Here is a 22220-nt window from a genome sequence, read left to right as displayed (position 1 = left end):
TTGACCAAACGCTTGTCTGTCACGCAACAATGATCGGGTTTGTGATCACTTTTAAGAGACCCTCAAGTTTTCATAATCTCTGCTACTCAGACATTTTCCATGATGAGTTATAATTGAGTTCAAACTTTGAATGTAAGTGATGATGATGGCCTGTTAGTGTGCATTATTTTCAGATGGCAACATCTCACAAGGTTGGGCTTAAACGTTGAAATCAGTTTGTTTGTGTACTTTCTGTGCAGTGGAAACCACTCCTGCAGCGCTGGAGGTGTGAAGTACAACGACACCGATCCCTGCTGGGGTTCTGTCTCGAGGAAAGATGCGTACCGAGTCTTTCTGGTAAGTGTTGATTCCTCGTAGCATGCACGTAGCTCTGTTCACCTCCCTGGTTTTTGTTGCCAAATAGTTTGTGAAAGACTGAGCTATCCACCTCCTCCTTTTAGTCCTGGGAACTGGAGCATAGTCCAGGGCTGTAGTAAAAAAAAACGCCGTCAATTCCAAGGCTAGCCCTGATCTAGGCTGCTTATCATGGTTCTTCATTGATATTTCCAGGATCTCTGACATTTCAGTCACAGATCCACTTATAAAATGAGTTATGGAAAGAAGGTTGAAAATACAGAGTGACCGGATTGTTTCAATTTTTTACAAAGAAGAGGTTGAAATGAATGAGGATTGTACGTACAGCTTGTTTTCACAGGGGATTCAGGGGCAAAAGTACACGTTTGGCTCAAACAGCCCAGCTGCAGCTTGTCTATAGATGTTTTTATCTCCTGTGTGAACAAGGTGTAATGTGCCAAGGCGTGCCTGCATTTCTGTCGGATGAAGCTCTGACAATGTTTTCTGTCTTCTGAGTCCCTCCCTCACTCAAACGTCCTGAGACTCACCTCCTCTGCAGCACACAGGAAACGTGTGTGTCCTTGAAGTTTTTAGCGAGCCAAACTGTGATTTCCACTTGAGCTTTAACTTTGCACAGCGACAGTGATAGATGTGCTGATCTCCTCCTGTATAATTTCTCAGCCTCTCTCTCTCTCTCTCTCTCTCTCTCTCTCTCTCTCTCTCTCTCTCTCTCTCTCTCTCTCTCTCTCTCTCTCTCTCTCTCTCTCTCTCTCTGCGCTTCCTATCCTTGCCCATATGTGCCAATAAATGAACTTTTCCCCTTTTATCTCCTAATGGGATAAGCCTCTTACTGTATGTTGGCAAATTGAAATAATGCTGATTAGTAATCTCCGGTCAATTTGTTTACACATGCAGTTTTGCAGACTAATTTTCCAGTTTCATCATGACCGTGCAGGGAAGTAGATCTGTAGCACTGAAGAATATTTACAGCAGTAAACACTGACACGTAGGGAGGGACACACTGATCTGACCTTCAAACTATACTCATACAAGTACTGCAAATAGTGCTCTTTTACCCCCCCTAAAATTAAAATCTGAAACGTCTCTCTGTGACATTGATTAAACTTATTCTTCAATGAGAGAGAAAGGTAACATGAGGCTGTAGCTACTCATTCATTGTTAACTGCAAATACACCAACATCCTTTTTAAACCTGTGCAAATTGCATTTTTATTGTTCAGAAGATTTATGAAACTGAGGCGTTACAATGCATTCAAAATAATACCAAGACACAACCTCACGTTCAGCTTGTGTCAGACATGTAACACACTTTTCTGCTGTAGGATAACTGGTGCTGTGTCCAGTCACAGACCATACAAACCTTCTACACGCCTCTGCATGTTCCTTGTCAAAAAGATTTAGCATCAGTTTTTGTTTTCTGAGCTGTTCGTCTTTAACAAGCTTTATTTGACGTAGTACAAGTTATTTAATTCATGCAATGTTTCAAAATTATAGTCTGAACAAAGTGCAGCAACTGCATAAAAAAATAAATTAAAAAAACTAGATGTAATCTTTGATATTGTTAGCTAACCAAAAGTGTCATTGTTAGCTCTTCGGTTTAGGAGAAAGCTCTACCACCACACTGAAATGCATTTATTGTAAAACACATTATCTTAACTATTTTAGTTGCAGTCTTCTCCTGAACAGAGGTGGCGCTAATGAGGAAAGGCTACCGACTTTGCTATTTCTACAGACTAGAAGAAGTAGAAGAAAAAAATAAACCACAGCAGAACTGGCAGCAGTATTAACGTCAATGCTTCGATTTGATTGGATGACCTACTTCGTCGGATCAAGCCTTTAATTCGCCATAAAAGAACTCCTCTTAAGCCAGTAAGTTTACAAGAGAGCCTTGCAGTCACTTGCCCAGGAGCTCGTTCGTGCTTCCTGTTTCCGCTTTGTTGCGCACCGCTGAAAAAAATAGATTGGACGTGCACTCAAAATCATGGCGCGCCAACGAGATCTACGTCATTTTGACGTCACATTGGCGCGCCAGCTCTGATGCGGCGTCTGTAAAACGGCCTTCGGTCTAACCACACCCACACAGTCCTGGAAAAGGTCCAATCAGCCACATTAACTATACACACCTGTGGATATTGCAGCTGTTCTGTTTATGTACATTGTGTCATGAGTTAAATGCTCAGCTGCACCTGAGAAATACCTTCAGGTCTTCAAGATCTTTTTTCTTTTGATTTTAGTCGTCGATCCATCTGCTCACAGACATTATGAGCTTTTTCGGCGTATATTTTATTATGTCATACGTTCTTATCCTGGAAATAGTCTTTCTTCTTCTGGTTGACCTTTTCTTAAATATATCAGAAATCATTGAGTTGTGATGAAACATTGAGCAGGTCCTGTTAGCATACTGTACAGTGTGTGTGGACAGTCTCCTCACTCTGGGTCTGTGCCTTCACAGGGCCAGAGGATCTGGCCTAGAGACTTCTCCCAGACTCTGAATGATGAGTCTAAATAATTTAATATTTCTCATCAGCTGTGCTCTACCCTGTGGAAAGAGCTATCAAAACCTGCCCCACCCACAATCCACCTGGGCTCCTTTGTATTCTCAGTGTTGCGAGCTGAGCTGCAAGGACAAAGTGCCCTTCTTCCACAGTATTGAACTGAAGAACAGACCATTTTCACTCAGGTCTTCCACAGGTACGTTTCCGAGAGGTCATTCAGTGAAGCCATGCTCAAAATTGCTAGCTGAGGGTTTGTCATGCAAAGACCAAACCATCCCTGACTAATATAGTAGAAATAAATGTGTATAAAGCAGTGGTTCATAACCTTGTGCACCCCATTGCCGCATTTTTATGTTCCAATATTTTCATAATTAGTATTCTTAGCGGGATGATGGAAGCTGGGGGCAAATTATAGAACAGATTTATTTCAAACCTATTAGTTTTTTATTACAAATATATCAAGTGAGTATAAACACCTAGACATCCTGCAACCCAATCTGCAATGGAAAGCACATATATTAAATAAAAGAAGGCAAAATCTCCATTTTTCTGTACAAAATAGCAGATTGCATATTCTTTCAACCTTTTTTTTTTTCAAAAAAACCTTTTCCATCTCCACACTTATGGGAAGGCCTGACTACTGGATTTTCTAAGTAAATCGCAGTCACTTGTTGATGGTTGTCTGCCAGAAGCTGTCATAAATTGACTTTTTATGCAATTTAAGCCACATTTTTACAATACACATTTTAGATGTTGATGGGTTTTAAATATATATTTTAACCGAATTAAGGATTTTAGTCATCAGACATCTGTAACTTAACGTGAAACTGCTTTATTTAGGGGTTTTACCGGTTTTAATCAGCGGGTCCATTTGTTCTTGAGAGGAGGAGACCTCTGCAGATAATTTGGCTCCAGTTAAAAAGCTCCTGAACGATGGCCGCTGAAAGAATCCTAACCGGGAGAAGCTGACTGCAATGGCTCTGTCCCCGAGCGGTAGAAAATGACATATTGTACGTTATTAAAACATCCGAAAGGCCTCCCTTTTAAGTAGCAGTTTCTCTAAATTGTAGCTCTTTGAAAAACTTTTCTACATTTAAAAGAAGTGACTGAATGTTCATACTGTATGCTGCTACTGGTCACTTTTAAGTTCTGTTGTTCTCGTTTGAGGTTTCTTTACCATGTAGACGGTATGTAAATGCTACTTTAGTACCAAATGTAGTTTTTTCTTCCCTTTTTACTGAACACTTTTTTATTTGTACTGTCGTTACGGTATAGTAACTTTCATGTGTAATGTTGATTATTGGACGCCAATGGGGGCCTGTACTATAGTAGTGTAGTGTGTTATGTTTCGGACTAGTCTATGATAAGGGAGCTGCTTTGGTTGTGTCCAGGGGAATCATGAATGGTGATGCACATTACTGCAGCCATAACATTTTTAGTGTTTAGAAAATGACAAGAGATTAAAGAGGAGCCTGATTATGGCGTTGCTCTAAAGAGCTTTAATCCCTGTGTGGGTGCTGAGAAAGGGAGTAAGAGAGGTTGACGTCAGACAGAGAGAGTTGCTGTACTGATGGGTGGAGGCTTTCCCTGGTGAGTCCTGCAGGATACATTGTTGTTCAGAAGCTTTCATTCACTTCTCTTTTACTGCTGGACTTCTTCTTGACCGGACAACATTTTTGAGATATCACCGCAAATTCCAGTGGCCACATCTCAGGCCTCAACAAGATGATTCATTTCATTGTAATCTGTTAATGTGTTGATAGTAGAGTGGATAAGCTCTAAAAAATAATTGTGCATTTTATGAAAAAAAGCATGACATTTCTAACCTATTAATGCATATTAAGGCCATTAGAGGTCAAGAATATTCATTTATATCAAGGTCAAGGTTAGATTTGAATGTTCTTGAATTCTGGTGATCTCAAAATTTGACCTCTGAGGGCCGTTAGAGGTCAAATCTGACTTTTTTTATTTTTTTATGTGTGAATCTCTTCAACAGTTTTGGCAGGTTTCCCCCAGATGGCGGCTTGCAGCAATTGGGGTGCTTTGTTCTTAGTGGACAACAGATTGTGGGTTATTTTAAGGTTTGAGAACAGCTGTCCCTGTACAGATGACTAGACCTTTACCAGCAGCCCTCCTAAGGAAATGAGGAGGGATGAAAAAAAAACAAAAAAAAACACTGGTTCACTTTTGAGTGTTGGCATTATTCGTAATCCTCTGTTCGTGTTTTTATTCAACCGGTTGCCACCAGTTTTTTGAACTGTGTTGTTTTTTACAGATTGCCTGACCCTTGTTTCTCACTTTTAACACCTGGAGGGCACGTTTGAATTCGGTGTGTTTTCAGGCAGCACATTTTCTTTTTTAGCTCCACGCCTTAGGCCCCTTTTCTTCATCATGTGTCCGTCACATTAACTGAGTGTCAGCCTTGACATTGACACTCGGCCTATAGGGGAAACTGGGGTATGTGTGTTTCCACAAAGTAAAATTCTGCATCATCTTCACATTGATCTGGTATTGTCATGCTCCGTTTTACGCCGCTTTCAGAGGCCACAAGCCATCGCAGAATGTTATGCACATCAAACTCTCATTATAGGAGGCATTGCCATTTTCATGAAGACCTCAGTGCTTAATTCACGAAGAGGCGGACTAATTACTCCGTGATAATAAGGCCCAATGCTGCCCGGTTGATATTTCATGAGGTCAGATCTTTTACTTAATCATTATTGACTTTACACAGTATACTATCAGCAGCAGGCATGTCATCACAGCCATTTTCCTCAACCGAGCTTCTGAAAGCTTTTAAGAACATCAATTGACCGTGATTTGCTGTGCGGCTGATTGATTCTCATGTTTGCTGCCCGAGTGGACGGCTGGAGGGCTTTTCTTCCCATACCTACAATATTTGTTGGCTTTCGGGGCATGAAAGGGAAGATGATGGAGGCCATTGCATAACATAAGCACTCAGTGTTGATCCTGGTCCTTTACACAGCTTTGATTGAAAAGATTAAGCGGTCGTGCAACAGGGAGGTCTTTATGAGTTTTGTTCAGCTCCAGCAGAGATTCCTGAGACTTCAATTAAACTTTTCTGTCCTTGATTGTCCCCTGCTAAGTTTTCTTTTTAGATTTCACCGCAGGAGCTTTGTCACAGTGGCTAACCAAGCAGTGGTCTGTGTACTCCAACCTGCTGGACAGCCAGTACAATTTAAATGGCTGATTTATTGTTCTCCCAGCATGTGGGAAGTGATGGAAAATCAATGCAGTATATGAGCTCAAAGACCGTTTATGCTTACACGGCATTGTTCATTGCTTATCTTCATGCAGATGTTTCAATTATAGTATGTTTCTATTAAGTCATACGCTGTCTGATGTATTGAAATAAAGTTCATTTGAAGTCCCCTAGGAGTTTAGAAATGACCCAGCCTGCCACTTTCCTCAATACTGAGCTGATTGATTAATTAACTGACTAATAAAGATTTATTCCAAGAAGACTTTCATTGACCTTGCTGGCCGTTCGCTGTGAAGGCCTCCTGCCATCTTTTTACTGCAGTGTTATAGCCTGTTACACACAGTTAAAAGTGTGAAAATGAAAACTAGTAGCATGTTGGTTGAATAATTTGACATCTTTACCTGTCGGACTTGTTTTGGGGATTTTTTTTAACAGATATAAAAGTCAACAAAAGTGATGCACTTAGAATGATAGAAGTGCTCTCTTCACTTCATGTGTAGCTTCACCAACTTTACACAGGAAAGGGGCAAATTTATACCAAATAATGCTCCTGCATGATTACATATTGTAGGCTCTTAAAATGAGTTGAGTGCACTGCTTTCTGTTAGTGACACAGACCCTCGTGGTGCACATCTTTTTGTCAGATATTGAATAAAGTGACCAGTGGGTTGATTTTGCAACCCTGAAGGAAGCAGTGTAGTTATTTAACCTTTTACCATGGTTAATCAAGAGCGCAGTTCTTCCTTTGTTGCATATTCTTATACCCTTTTGGTACAACAGAAATTTCTCATACCATCAACCAGAATCATATATAATATTGAGTACAAACACTATTTGAATGTAAATACAAATATTGGAAAGTGAACTATTGGTAATAATCCTTTATTGCAAGGATTCCTGCACAGGAAAACTGTGAGCACAACTACAGTTAGTACAGCGAAGGTAAAAACTGACTATTTGTGTTTCTTGCCCTGTTGGTCTTAGTTTTAGTGATTTCGCTGCATTTCCAGAACTACTTAACTTGCTGAAAAGTGATTTTTGCCTATTGTATAATTTTGAAAGGAAAAAAAGTATATATTCACAGTCTTCATAGAGAAGTCTTTTTACCCACAGTACAGAATATGTCCTTAAGTTTTGAACCTTGGCTCGTGAGGCCACATTTTTCCTCCGGTTTCATATTTTACATAGCTCATATTGTTTAAGTAGCAGTATCAGAATGACGATACTGAGTACAGCTGCTTAGGATAAGCCTCAATTACCATCCTACAGATGAACTACACATAGCTGAAGCACTCCATGTGTACAGTAAGGAGGTATATACAGTACTGTAGTCGAGCAGCAGCCACTTTCCCAGTCGGGGCCCGAGCTGTGGGAAAACGACAGTACAGATGGTTTAATAGAGATTATCGCAGCAGGAAGAAGTGTTGGGTCTGCGTTCCACACGGGGGGAGTCCAGCAGCAGGAAGCTGTATCAGAGCAGCAGATCGAGACGGGGTGGAAAAACGCCTAATGCTGCTGGCGCTGGGGTGACTGGTTAGGAGGGAGCCGTTGTCAAGGAGACACAGGGGTCACCCTGGATTTTTTTTCCTTTTAGATTTAGCAAGTAATTCAGCCCATTTTGTTGCAGCCTGATAAACTGAATGATTCATTATGAGGACTTGTTTGTATTGGATAATGTAAAAACTCATACATCATGCTTTTATTAAACCGAAATAGAAATATCCACTATCACTTTTGCTTCGGCATGTTCAAGGGCATCCTGAGGGTTTGTGTGTGTGGCCTATAGACTGTAAAAATAATGGACAGAACGTCCTTAAACTTGCATTCTATCTAATTTCCAGAAGGGGGCGACTCCACTGGTTGCAAAAAGAAGTCCGCTTTGCAGTCTGAAGTCTATGGGAAAATGATCCTACTTCTCACTTGATTTATTACCTGGGTAAACATTTTCATAATGAGCTTATGGTCTCAATCACTAGTTTCAAGTCTTCTTTAATATGGACTGTAAATGGACTGTTCTTATATAGCGCTTTTCTAGTCTCAACAACTACTCAAAGCGCTTTAACATTGTACAGGAACCATTCACCATTCACACACAGTGGCCAAAGCTGCCGTACAAGGTGCCACCTGCTCATCAGATAATCAGTCACACACATTTACGCTCCGAAGCATCGGTGGCAATTCGGGGTTCAGTGTCTTGCCCAAGGACACTTCGACATGGGACTGGATCGAACCACCAACCTTCCGATTGGCAGGCAACCGCTCTACCACTGAGCCACAGCCGCCCCTATAATGTTTATTTAGTAAATTAGGGTTCCATTTATTTTAAAATGGACGATAAAGCAGGGGATGCTTTATGGCCTGGCTACATTCCAACCGCCAACAGAGGCTTAGCAATGCTAACCATGGCACTGTATACATTAAAATAGCAGTGAACTTGTTTTTTGGTGTTGGTTGTGTCCATCCACACTCCTTCCATACGAAAATGTAACCAAAAGTTTATCTGAGACTTGTATGATTATATTGTAAATATCCACTTGGCTTGTCTAATTTGGACAGCTGAAGCTGACAGGTGTTTGTTATTTTGTTCCCCTTCTGTCTCCCTTTTTGACGTATTACAAATATATTTCTATTTAAAGTCTGTGTTAGTCTGCAGAAGGAGGAGGAGTTAGGGGTGGATGGTTGTGTAAAATAAACAGGATTTTCACCCAGGAGACCGCTGTTTGTGTCTTGTGTGAATCCGAAAGTCAACGTCAACTTAACATACTTACACAATTTACGTAACAAACGTTATTATTTGAATCCAAATCATCTATTTCGAAACCTAACCAAGTAGTTTTGTTTTAATTCACAAGGTTAACCGCTCGTTGAAAACAGCAACCCTTTCACAACTACAGTATTTGGGGGATATACTTATTTTCGGACACGCTGTTGGATGCTGTCCTCCTACTTCAATGCCTAACGAATCTATCTCTTTCTCTCCATGACCCTGTCTTTTACTGGTTGAAGCCTGAAAATATTGTAAACAAATTAATAACTTAACATTATTTAGAATATGTTTATTTGATTCACAGCTGCTACATATAGTGTTTTGACCTTGACAACCCAACTGCATTTTACCGCAAACAACTAGTTAACTTTCTAAAGCACAAACAATCGCTTGTTTGCTAAGAGTCGGGTTGGTGATTGTGAATGTGTGATTGTGTAAAGGTGTTCACGAGATATATACCAACCTTTCTTGAACTTGTGAATTTCGCCAGCCGTCTTCTCTCCTTTATGGAGACAGATGCTGTGTGCACAGTGGGCTCGATCGTGTTTTAAGCTTCCAACGTCGCCTTACAGGCAGCTTACCCTCACCTTAACCCTAACTATAACCATTGCCGCGCTACCTGGAAGACAACGTTGGGGGCTAAAAACACCAAATGCTGCACGGTGGGAGGAGGTGTGTGTGTGTGTGTGTGTGTGTGTGTGTGTGTGTGTGACAGTGACACAAGTGACAGGGAGACGGAGGAGAGCAGGGAAAGGCAATGAAGAAGAACGTATTTTAAATGGCGTTTAAAAAAATAAATAATATCGAAACGCAATGTGTGGCGGCCGGTGTTGATAGTGAGGCGCACCGCCACACATTAGTCTATGTGTGGGAAACACTGTTTACTCCTTAGGTATTGAAATTGGGTATTAAATAACTAAGCATTTTTCGATACTTGATACTTTAGAGGCAATTCAGTCGGTGCCTTTTAAAGTATTTAATTCGGTACCCAGCCCTAGTGTCAAGTAACTATTATCTCTTTTTCCTTCTTTTTATTTATTTATTTTTATTCGGTTTCCACCAGTCAAATATATACATTTGGTGACTATTATTCCATGTGGCACAATTGTTTGTGAGCATCTCTCCTTGGAGGGTAAAGGTACTTCATTTGTCCCCTTTTTGCTTTAATAAGGCCCTTCCATTATGATTTCTTATTGGAATGAGGGAGAGCACGGAGGGGAAGACAAATCCACATGCCGGATGCAAAGAGTGGTGGAGCTGGTTATCTGATACAAGGACGCTCAGGTTGATGTAATGGTTTCACTCGCTGAAGGCAAATAAACATCATTTCTGTGAAATGTACAGCAGTTCACGGCCACGTTTAAAATGCAAACAGGTTAACAATAGCTGTCCACACTGAGACTCTGTGTAACCTTGAGCTCATTATGCGTCTGGATGCATGTTTTTGTGGGTTATTGCGGTGTCGGTTGCCACAGCGGTCCACCTCAAGTGTCTTTCTGAATTGATTGGGTAGTCAGGTCATGGTGCTCTGTAGTCGCTCCTTAGGGTGCAGCTGCTGAAGTGCTGTCCACTGACACATTGTGCCCCTTACCCAGAGTGCAAAATGAAATATCCAATAGTTGTCTTTTTCAATTGTGTCTTGACATATTCACAAAACATCCTCTGTGTTGATTAATTCGTTTATTTTTTTCTGAAGGTTGATCATTAGTCTAATTTAGGAGGAAATTGTTCTGTACTGTAGTGCTACCTGCTACCTCCTCCTCCACCGCCTCCTTCTGCCTCCCTCTTACAATAGTTGGCATGATGGGCGTAGTGCAATAACCATCGTCCTATTAAACCACACAAATTATCGTTTCTCATCTCCTCCCCAGATATGTCCCAAGTCTGTCATAAATCTTCCCTGTGTGTTGTTGCTCATTATTTTTACCTAGGTAGGTGTGTAATGGTTTCTTTTTTGAGGAGCAGAACTGAACATTATGACTTTTAATTAGGCAAATGTCTTGGAAACAGCAGCTTGTTCAAAGCCCATAAAGTCTGCAGCAAATTGGATGCTCATCTGTGTTTACTTTGACAATTGACTGTCATTGCCTTTCAGTAGGAATGAATACATGTTTTTAAATACAGCAGCAACAGGTTTGAAAGTATAACCACGTATAGCAAAGTAGTGATAATGAGTTTATATACACAGTTCATTTTTGAATGACACCATGCTATGTGAATTGTTGATGTAATGACTACTGTCATCAAAAGTGTTTCCACTGTATGGTACCAGCACTTGTCTCTTTTTGTTATCCACTGTGGATAGTTCCCCATCAGTGTAGGCAGGATTCTCAGCTAATCACAATAGCGACCCTCGCCTGAAACTAGTTTGTGAGCTGCCATTTAAAAAAAAAAAAAAAAAAAAAAAAAAAAAAAAAAAAAATCTGGGTCGAGTGAATCAAACAAATTGCGGCCGCGCGTAGCTTGGCTACCATCATTAGCAACTCCTCATATCGAAGTGCCCTTAAGCAAGACAAATTGACCCCAAGTTGCTCATGATGGGCATTGCATGGCAACTCCACCACCATTGGTGTGTGTGTGTTTGGGTGAATAAGTAAATTGTAAAGCTATTTGTCCGGTAAGGTAGAAAGGTGCTATTTAAAGTCCATTTATCATATTTAAGTGGCGGGTTTGTGCAGGATGTCCTGTGATGCACTAGTAAAGATTCTCTCTGACCAATCAGTGGTCTGCAGTGTTTTAACGCCACCTTCTAGTATCTGCTCAGCTCGCTTGGAACCTCGACCGAGCTGGTACCAATAAAGTACCTGGTATCAGGTCCTAGCCACAACTTTTGTTAATGGAAAACCAAAATACGAGTTGAATAGAGGAGCCGTACCATGCAGTGGCAGTGGGTTCATTAAAATACAACGTAGTTGCATTATTCATAATCTACTACACTTCATGGTGTTGCTAACCTCACACCTAAACCAAAGACCGTATCTAATTGTATATAAACCTGATTCAGACATTGAATATTTGTGTACACAAGGTCTAAATGGCCTCAGCTGCATCGATTTTGATCTTTTTCTTTTATCAATTGTACGTCTGGTCTACCCCTTAAACAGCACTTAATTAACATTTTAAATAGAAAAATCTTTCCCAAAATAATTTCATTTTTCATATTACCTTATTGATCCCAGCCATGTTTGTGTATCATGATCATGATCATAAGTTATATATCTCACGATACACAAACATGACTAGCTTTTTTAAAGCCTAACACAAATTTAAGTACCGCAGAGGACCTCCATGTTTAAAGGCTAAGGGTTGCAATGTGTAACAACTTTTCTTAGTTTTTGTTTTTTTGCATCTTTGCTTAATTTTATCATTCTGAGTTTGTAAACAAGATCAACAAGCTAAATGTAAAGGTGATTGTCTCTGCTGAAAGACCTTTTTTGTTAATAAAATCATGGAAGTGGGTAGTGGGCACATCCTAATTTCCTGCTAAATCACACTGCAGATGACCAATTCTTTTTTAACTTAACTTTTACACCTGATCTCTGCCATTCTGTTTGCGTATGGCAACAGTCTCTGGTTGACATTTGATGAGATTAGTGTGATTTAGTAATGCACTGTAGAACTGCAAAGATGAATTGATTAGTTGTCAACTACTAAATTAATCACCACAATTTTGATCAATCTGATTGATTAATCACTTTGAGTCTTTGATTCCAGCTCCTTAGATGTGATTATTTTCTAGTTTCTTCACTCCTCTGTGACCGTAAACTGAATATCTTTGAGTTGTGGAAAAAAACAAGACATCAGAGTATGTCATCTTGGGGTTTGGAAAGCACTGATCAACATTTTCTGACATTTTATGGCACACACAACTAATCGATTAATCGAGAAACGAATAAACCATGAAAACCATTGTTAGTTGCAGTCCTACTGTAGTGAAACAAGATGTCTGCACTCTATATTTTTCCCATCAGGTTTGTTGTGCAGTCTAAAGATGAATGTAACATAGTTAACATAGCATAATGGCCCCAGTCAGGAGTGAACCCCAAAACCTGGCAGCCTTTGTTTTAATTCTCATCGCATCTTTAAAATATACCGACTGGTGCTGCACTGTCTCAGGAAATGCAATGATACATTCTCCTTGCACCTCTGCCCTCGCTTTATCCCTCCTCCACCTCTCCTTTTGTCTTCCTTCCCCTCATTAGAGTCCTAGCTTTAATCGTATGGAGGCATGGCAGTCTCAAGGGCCACAAACCTAATTAACAGTACAGGCTACTGCGGTGGATGTGTTTCAAATGAGATGAAGGATGCTTTGAGAGTTTGTCTATAGAAGTTTTTTTTCATACTGTGTCTACTATTTCCATTTGCTGAAGTCACTTTCGTGACTTGTTTTGTTCATCTATGTTAGATACATTATGGGCGGATTTTGTCCTGGGTAGATTGCAGTCAAAAATTAAGCCTGACTACTGATCATTGCGTAGCAAAATTTAAATGCAAGAAGCATTGCTGGTGTTTAAACCACATTTCAGTCCTTCCAAAAAAAATTTTTTGTGATTGTCGCGGGCAAAAATCCTTGATTATGCGGCACGTTTTCTTAAAAACTGTGATGGAATATGCGGAATATTTTTATGCGATGAAATTGTGGGAACTTGCAAAAACTGCAGTTTGATGAAAAAAAAAAAAAGTGATTTCTCCCCCCCCCAACACCCTGCTTTTCAATGTTCACGTCGCGTAATTACGTCACTTCATAACGTTCCCATGGCAACAGGGGGAAATGGCAGCTCTTGTGTGAAGTAAACGCAACATTTTTCAACTTTTCAAAAGTGCGGCATATTTGAAAAAATGCAGCCCCCGCATCAATATGCAGACTTTGGCTGATTATGCATTGAATTATGCGATCGCATAATCACGTTTTTCTGGAGGGACTGACATTTTCTTGATGCCCTGTTATACAGCTCGCTTGTGTTTTTTTTTTTAGTAGGCCAATAGATATATATGGCAATAACAACCAATATGCACACTTACAAACAAGGTCTTAAGTGTGATCAGGATATCTAACGACGGCACACAGTGCTCAACAGCTGTATTACTGACAAAGTGAGCGAATGATCCGGAGTCCTTTATAAATGAGACATTGTCTTGCCTCCTGCTTGCTTCTATAAGGAGAAACACCAACTCTGAGTGACTCACTCACTGGTTCACTTACTGACATTTACTCCCTTATATTTACTCCCTTACACTCAAGGCCAAATCACACTGACTGCGTACGACATGTGTCCAAACAGGCGCTTCTATTATTGTCTGTCAGCCCACACAGCAGTGGCAGTGAGACATGCATCAGCAGGCGCTCTGTGACTGCAGAAGTCCTGTTTTCCATTGTCAACTCTGGCAGAACAGCAGCACGTATTGATGTATAGCAGTATTCAGTGTCTCAAGGTAAACATAACATTAGAAAGACATTTCCTGACGAGGAGAGATACTGCAGCAGGAAATATGCTTCAGGTGTTAGGTCATGTCAAATAACCCACAAAATATTTCTGAATACAGCTTGCGCTTATGCATTATACTATTCTGTGTAGTCTTGTAGTGTTTACTACAGTGTTCAGTTATTTAATTTTATATGCCCAAGGCTGGGTATTGTTTGAAATACAATTCCAGAATTGAAATATTAATTCCAAGACTATCCTTTTTGAGTTCACTAGAAGATTGTTTTTTATTTCAAAAAAGATATCAATGTTCTCAAATGTAAGAAGTTGTCTGAACGTATACAGCTTAAAAGAGCTTTTTCCCTAAATAGAATAGTCTAAAATTGGAATTTGTTCAGTACCAAAGAAGTATTGGTTAAATAAAAGTTAAATAAAAAAAAAATAGTGTTTGGTACCCAACTCAATATGTGCCACTGCATGCCATGATGGTCAGTAAAACCTTATTCGTCAGAAATAAGATTTCACTCTTTTCGGCCAGATGTCCGGTACTCTTTCTTTGTGTTGGCATTCTAAACTCTGGTGGATTTCTGAGGACTATGGTTAACTGCTCCTCACATCTCTGCAGTGTAAATCCAGACAGCTAGCTAGACTATCTGTCCAACCTGAGTTTTCTGTTGCACGACTAAAACTACTTTTAAAAGTACACGTTCCACCAAAACAAGCTCCTTTCCGAGGCGATTTTGCAGTGGCACCGTGGCTCTGCCCGGCATGACGATTGTGATTGGTTTAAAGAAATGCCAATAAACCAGAGCTAGTTTTTTTTTTTTCCCATGCCGGAATGCTGTGTGGACTAGCCAGACCCTCCTCCGCAGCGCTGTGAAGGAAGGTCTGGCAAAGCGAGACTACTGGTTTCCTGAATCTTTTGGATGTAGGACGTATTCAGAGAGAGATAAAACATTTATTTATTTATCTATATGTGTGTACAGCATAGGGTTTAATTGGTGTGTCTTTGTGTAAGTTAAAGTTATGTAGCTTGGTGACCCAAAAACCCAGAGGGGTGGGAGCAGCATCCAGAGCTGACAGAGACTGTAACATAAGAGATGGAGGGAGAGTCTTCTGTTGGCAGCAGATAAGCCCTCTATTTAGTCTCATCTCATGAAACACAAAAATGTGCAGACACACTCTGAGAAATTAACATTTGACCCTATATCTTTCATTTGTTGATAATGTTTTTTTATTTTTTAAAGTCATCAGCTTATTAGCTTTTTTTTTTTTTTTAGACTTTTGTTCTACCTTCTGAGTCAGCATAATGTGTAGTCCAGGCTGCTAGGCAAACACTTGTCACTCATTTTGGCTCTCAATCGCTCAACATTTTGAAATGGCACCGAGACAGAGGTTGATTTGTAAAACCTCCGCAGAGAAAAGCAGACAAGTTTTCTGAAAGTCTGTCTGACGTCTGTTCTCACTGTTGACTTTGTCTTGCCTGCACTGTGGCTTATTATAACAGAAACCAATCTATTCACAGCAAATATCCCTGCAAAACATTTACGAACTATGATAAAAAAAAATATAAATATGGATTCTTTTAAAGCTGCACCTACAAATTACCTCTTGCTCATTAAATTGATGCAATGTTTAAAACATGTACCTGTATAATCTTGAAGATTTTCATATAAATAAATATCTGTTCAGTCACTATCTATCTCCAAATGAGGTAACACAATGGTGTTTGAGCCTATGGCCTATTGATGAAAGCCCTTGCATTCGCAATATCCCTCCTGCAAAGATTTTTTGACTTTTTTTCTGTAAAAAGTGCTACATCAAATAAGTTTATCTCATTTATTATTATTTTGTACTGCTAAAAATGCTACCATATATTTTAATTTGTTTCATTAACTGGTTCTTAAAATAGTCAAATAATTTGATTCATCTATTTTATTTATTTATGCTAATTAGGTTTGCTTGATGGAGATGTTTGCTGGTGATTAATGAGGCTGAAGGTGGGCTCTTTTTCATCCTGACAAACGTATAGTTCCAATATGGTTTTAACTGCGCAGTGTTGCCTCCCAGGCACCATCCCTGCTACCCTCTCTATTACCCCCCCACCCTCCCCACAACCATGTTCATCTTTGTCTTACTTCCCTCTCCTCTGTGTTCAGTGAATCAGTGGACTTGTTATTGCTTTCATAAGGGTTTGGTTTCTATTGGGCTTTTATGGCCTGTTTTATGCCATATCTATTCCATACCACCATGGTCAGGTTATCCTCAAGTCTTTTATCATACATGTCACAACCAAGGCAATGAATTGCCCCATAATATCCGATATTTCATTGCGTTGTGTATATGATGTCGTTGGAGTAGTGTTTTTCTGAACATCATGCAGTCACAGAGCAATTTATTTAGTTTTTCATCATTAGGATGAAATATTGTCTGGAAATCTAAATAATCTGTATTTTTTTAGGCTTTGACTCCTCCTGAACTTGGACAAATATATAGACAATATTTTAGGGCTGTAAGCCATTTCAATGTGTATTGAATACTTGGTTCATTTCTCTCTGCTGATTAATTTGAATTAGTCCTAATGGAGAGCAAAGCAGATTGTGGATATGCACTGGGAATGTGAGCAATATGTTAATTTCTGTCAAACTGTCTGGAAAAAAGTCTTGCACTCTATACTTTACACATTCAAGGTCTCAACTCAAGGTCTTAATTAAAGTTAAATGGTGCGTGGAGTTGTAGATGTCCTGAATTATTGCAGTTTTTTTCTGCTGTTTTGCTGGTGAGGAAGTCAGCCCAGATTGGTTTTTCAAGTGGTGTAGAGTTGTCACACCAAATGCATGTTCTTAAGGGAATGGTTGGGTCTCTGTAAATTATAGTGTGGTCTAGACCTACTCTGTAATCTGTAAAGTGTCCTGAGATAACTTCTGTTATGATTCAACACTATGAATAAAATGTAGTTGCATTGCAACTGCATATTGTATTTCTCTGTTGTGAAATCCATCAAGGAATTAATTACAGCTGGCATTCATGTAGGTTTAATAGCTTGCCTAAACAGGCCGCTTATGTATCTCAAAACATTGTCTTGCGTTTTTTCTTTTTAATTACAGTAGGCTAGATGACAGGGTTTTTCTACGTGTTATATTGTGGAGGCGTGCTGCCTCAACTGAAATCAAGAGTTCCTCCTATAATGACACACTTTTATAAAATATAACATTAAAGAGATATTTTGCTGATATAAATCTAGCTCTGTGTCATGGCAGTGTGGGCAGTGTGTGCAGATGAATGATGTTTGGCTTCCCTCTGTGGTGCCATTGCACCGAGCCACCACAGAACGGAGCAGTGGAGGTCTCCGCTCCTCCATGCACGGGCACCATGGAGGGAAGCCAAACACCATTCATCTAAACACACTGCCCACACAAAGATGCCACAGAGCTGATCTGAAATCGGTGAAGTAACTTTAAGCTTCAGGGAAAATGAAAATTGAGGTTCTGCATAGAAAAGACCACATTTATTAACTGAGGTAATCTTTATCTTTCCATGATAATGAGTTGCTTCTGTCTGATTTACGTAATTTACTTTGTGTTAATAATCAGGGCAGCGAAATGTGGTGGAAAAGAAATGTTTTGAAACCTAGAGGAAATTAGTCAATCACAAACAGATGAAGATGTGCTGCAGGTTGAAGTAAGTGTGATAAACACCAGCTGGACGCATGCTTTCGAGTTGAAGTTGGTTTATCCTGAAGGTAATCTTGATATATCAACATGAATGTCCCCCCTTTCTGTCTGAAATCTGTTTGGAATAAAGATTAACATCAGAAACAAATGGCTTGGGATCTTGGGACTGTAGGGATTGGGAATCCTAATCCGTCTTTCTCTGTTTGATTGTGGAGGGATTATCATTGTCCAGGCTGGACCACCACATGGAACCACAAGGTCACTTATTATTTTCTCCCTAGCGTGACCTCTGCTCGCCCTAATTTCACAATTCACCAGCGCCTGACAACTTGGCAGTCATGAACAAAGCGTTAATATGGCTCTCTTGGATATAAATTCAGCTACAGTGATGTCCAAGAGCCTGAGGACATCTGTACCATCACAGTATTTGGCCAACCCTACAGAAAAAAAAAAAAAGTTAGTTGATTAATTACTTAAATGGGGTGGATGGTCAGGGGATGACTTATGTAGCCCAACTGTGATGGATGAAGAGCATACGCAACACGTGGCTCAGGAGAAATGCTCACATATATGGCGATTAACGAGACCAGTGGGTTGGCGCGTGAGCTTTGAGTGACGCAATCTAATGCCAATTAAATGCCTTTCCTTACGCTCTGAACGCTCTCATCCGTGCAAATCCAAAACACTGGTCTTTATTGACTTTGAAAGTGATTGACAGCTACAGCCTGGGTAGCCAGTTGGCGGCGGCTTTTCACCATTATTGAGATCATTCACCATATCTAAGCCCCATTAATCTCTTATTCCCAAATTATAACTTTGCAGCGTCACAGACGGCGCTGGAAAAGTTGTAGAAAAGTGATGTTATTTTGTTACTTTTCCTCATAATAGATAGAAGGCGGCAAATAGGGGGATAGAAAGTTGGGGATGGCATGCAACAAGGTACGCAGCTGGACTCGAACTACAGTTCTTGCGATTACATGGTCAGTTTCCTAAACCTAAACGTCCAATCTTTTGTCCACACTGAGTAGTAGGTGTGGATCCTAAACTGATTTCTGTGCAAATATGACCCTGTGAAGTAACCCTGGCTGCTTTGAGATGTTATTTGCTGCGACGTGGAGATGGAAAGTAAAGCATTAGGTTTAGGTGGTGGTAGGTTGTTGGGCCCTCTGGCTTTGACATACTGATAAAAAGATATTGTCCTCTGGGCCTTGTCATGATTTGGGTCATGGTCTATAATGATACCTTAGTATAGCAATGAGGTTCGGCAACAAAGGTGTTTTGTTGGGAGCCAAAATAATGATGGTGTCACCACCAAAGAACCAAATGTGTGTTTGACAATGGAACACATGTTGTGGCAGTCCTGTATAAAGGCTTAGGGTTAGGGTCCCAAGAAAAGGCAGTTATTTGAAATCAGTTGAAATCAGAGCCGTCCAAGAATGCAAACTTAACTCCTTTCAATCTTGACAATCCACTCCTTCTGTTCTTACGTTTTACAATACATGTCCTATAACCACTAGGCAGGTTAAACTAGAATATTTTTTCTAGTATTTGCTGTTGCATCTTCAGTCTCTATTCTCTAAAGAGAGGTAATGGGACAGATCTCAGACAGTGTTTGTATCCATCATTGCTTTGGTCACTTTTGCAGTTTCTCATCTCAGACTCACCGTTGGTTGTGTTTCAGTGAAGTGTGTGATTGCAGTCAGCTATGTGGTTGTTGTTGAAAGCATTGTCTCATACTGAAGAAGGAGAAATGGATGCTATTTAGGAGTGTTTTTGTTGTCAAAAGTGAAATGCTCAAGTTGATGAGTGTGATCAGCTTGCTGTAATGGAGGTAAAAGATCTAGCCGAAATTGATTCATGCCACTTTTCTCCTGACACAACTTGTTTTTGTTTGAGACATTTATTAAACTGAGCGTGAAACGTAAACAGTATATATGGCGAGGAAGCGAAAAAGCAGACAAAAATCAGTATGTCGGCCTTGTGAGCAAGAGTGAGATGAAATTGCTAAAACAGCCGGTACAAAGTATTAAATGAATAAATGCATTGGAACCAAGTGTCATTCAATCTGTCCATGTTATGAATTTCTAGTTACATTCTTATTCTGCTGTTTTCTGGCAGTTTTATTCCTCCGGCTGACACTGCTGTTCATCCCCAGCTCAGGCCCAACAGGGATGTTGGTTCCAAGCTTGTATTATGGGATATTAATATAATTACTGTTTGAAATATGACAACATCGAGCATAGAGTTAGCTGAATGTTAAGGATAGGTTTCTTTGCTAATATTTTCACCTAGGAAATGGATTTCTTTCTGTAGGTTAGAGCTGGGCAATATATTGATATTATATTGATATTGTGATATGAGACTAGATATCGTCTTAGATTTTGAATATCGTAATATGACATAAGTGGTGTCTTTTCCTGGTTTTAAAGGCTGCATTACTGTAAAGTGATGTCATTTTCTGAACTTACCAGACTGTTGTAACTGTTCTTTTATTTGCCTTTACCCACTTAGTCATTATATCCACATTACTGATGATTATTTATCAAAAATCTGATTGTGTAAATATTTTGTGAAAGCACTAATAATCAACACTACAATATCGTTGCGGTATCGATATCAAGGTATTTGGTCAAAAATATCGTGATATTTGATTCTTTTCCATACCGCCCAGCCCTACTGTAGGTTTGCATATGTCGGTCTGCAACTTCATTTTTATGTTTGGCACATGAAGATCTGAATCTGTTCAATCATTTTATACATCAGAAAGTCTGAAGTGCAAAACAAATTGCCTCTTTATCGCAGCAGCATATATAACAACAATCATGTAAAGCTCTCAGCACCAACATTATATGCCATGTTGCTGCACTTCAACAGAACCACACATTGTAGGTCAAACAAAAGGGCTATATTGGAATTACGAAGTAGTTTTCTTAAGTAGGAGCAATCTACATTAATGTTACTCACTGAGAGTAGCGATAGTGTCCACAGACCAGGCTCACCAGACCGTTTTTTTTTTACCAAATAAACACAAGACACTGGATCACAGAGCACCATCAACAGTGATCCTTCTTCCATTCATGACGGAAGCCAGGAAAGACCAGAAAAGGAGACGATCTGACTCTGTTTATTCTTATTAGCTGACTAGGGTGCTTATTCAAACGTGTCTGGTCCTCCTTAAACTTAACTTAAAAAGCAAATTTAAGAAAATAAATTATAATAATGTAAAAGCGATTGGAATCATTACTGAGTCAGAACAGTAGGTATGACATGACTTTACTGTTGGTGGAATCAGTGCTGTGGAAACTTTGATGATATTTACTTAAAAAATAGGGACACTTTAAAGGCCTTTCTCTAATATAAGACTATTTCAAACATGGGCCACTGAGAATGTATGTAATGCATTATGAAATTAATAAATAAATTAATCTTTAGCAGTCTGTAGTCTAATCTAGACTGGACCCACCTTTTGTATGCTTCCTGTGTCACCCCACACAGCCAGATCATCCTGTAAGTGCACTTTTGTTTTTTGTTTTTTTTTAAAGTGGAATGGGAAAGTGTGATGTCCTGCTGGCCATGCCTCTAGTGACCCTACCAGTCTTTGTCTCTGCTCTGGTATGGTCATGCCAGCACTGTGGGTCTGAGTCACCCTACAGCACATGGCATCTGATCCCTTTACACTCGCCCACTCACACTTCCTCTACATTTTTTCCATTCCCATGCACCCCCTCCAAAAGCCTCTCATGTTCTGTGCCTTCTTCTCTTTCCCATGCAGTGTTATCTTATTTCTACCAAACTCAAGAAGCCTTTTTCAGAGGACTAAGCCTTTCCATATTGGAGCACATACTTCCTCTGATTGTCCTCATTGTCTAGTTAATGGACTATCTTGGTGGTTTCACATATTTTAGCCCATTAACTTCAAGTCATTTACACATAGCATTAGTGCCAGCCATTTCCCCAAGTATACCAAGGTTTTAGTACTCAACGTAAAGATGAAGATATGCTTTGAAAATGGTGGTCAGTAGGAGTATTTGCAATATAAAGTTAATCAGACAAAACTCACCAAAAAACACAATGTAAGAGAGACATCATGATCCAGATTTTAAAACTTAAAATATGATCAAATGTAGTCATTTTCTTTTCTATAAAACCTGTTGTATCAATAAAAAATACCTATATAGAAATACAATAGGAACACAACTTGACTATTGGCTGCATGCAGGCTGATCTATTGAGGCTGCTGTAGACTAATACATTGTTTTCCTGTGATTGGTTTTTCTCCTGTGTT

General features: G+C 39.7%; 1 protein-coding gene across 1 annotated transcript in view; it reads left to right on the top strand.

Annotated features, from left to right (window-relative positions):
- tmem104 (transmembrane protein 104) overlaps positions 1 to 22220 on the top strand; it is a 65434-nt gene that overhangs the window by 22997 nt on the left and 20217 nt on the right. The window contains exon 8 of the mRNA XM_028600423.1: positions 240 to 336. Within this exon, the coding sequence (XP_028456224.1) occupies positions 240 to 336 (97 nt within the window). The remainder of the gene's footprint in view (positions 1 to 239; positions 337 to 22220) is intronic.

Source organism: Perca flavescens, chromosome 15 (assembly GCF_004354835.1).
Source record: "Perca flavescens isolate YP-PL-M2 chromosome 15, PFLA_1.0, whole genome shotgun sequence".
In the NCBI taxonomy this organism is placed as follows: domain Eukaryota; kingdom Metazoa; phylum Chordata; class Actinopteri; order Perciformes; family Percidae; genus Perca; species Perca flavescens.
Note: the sequence above shows the minus strand (reverse complement) of the source record. Positions and strands in the feature narration are given on the sequence as shown.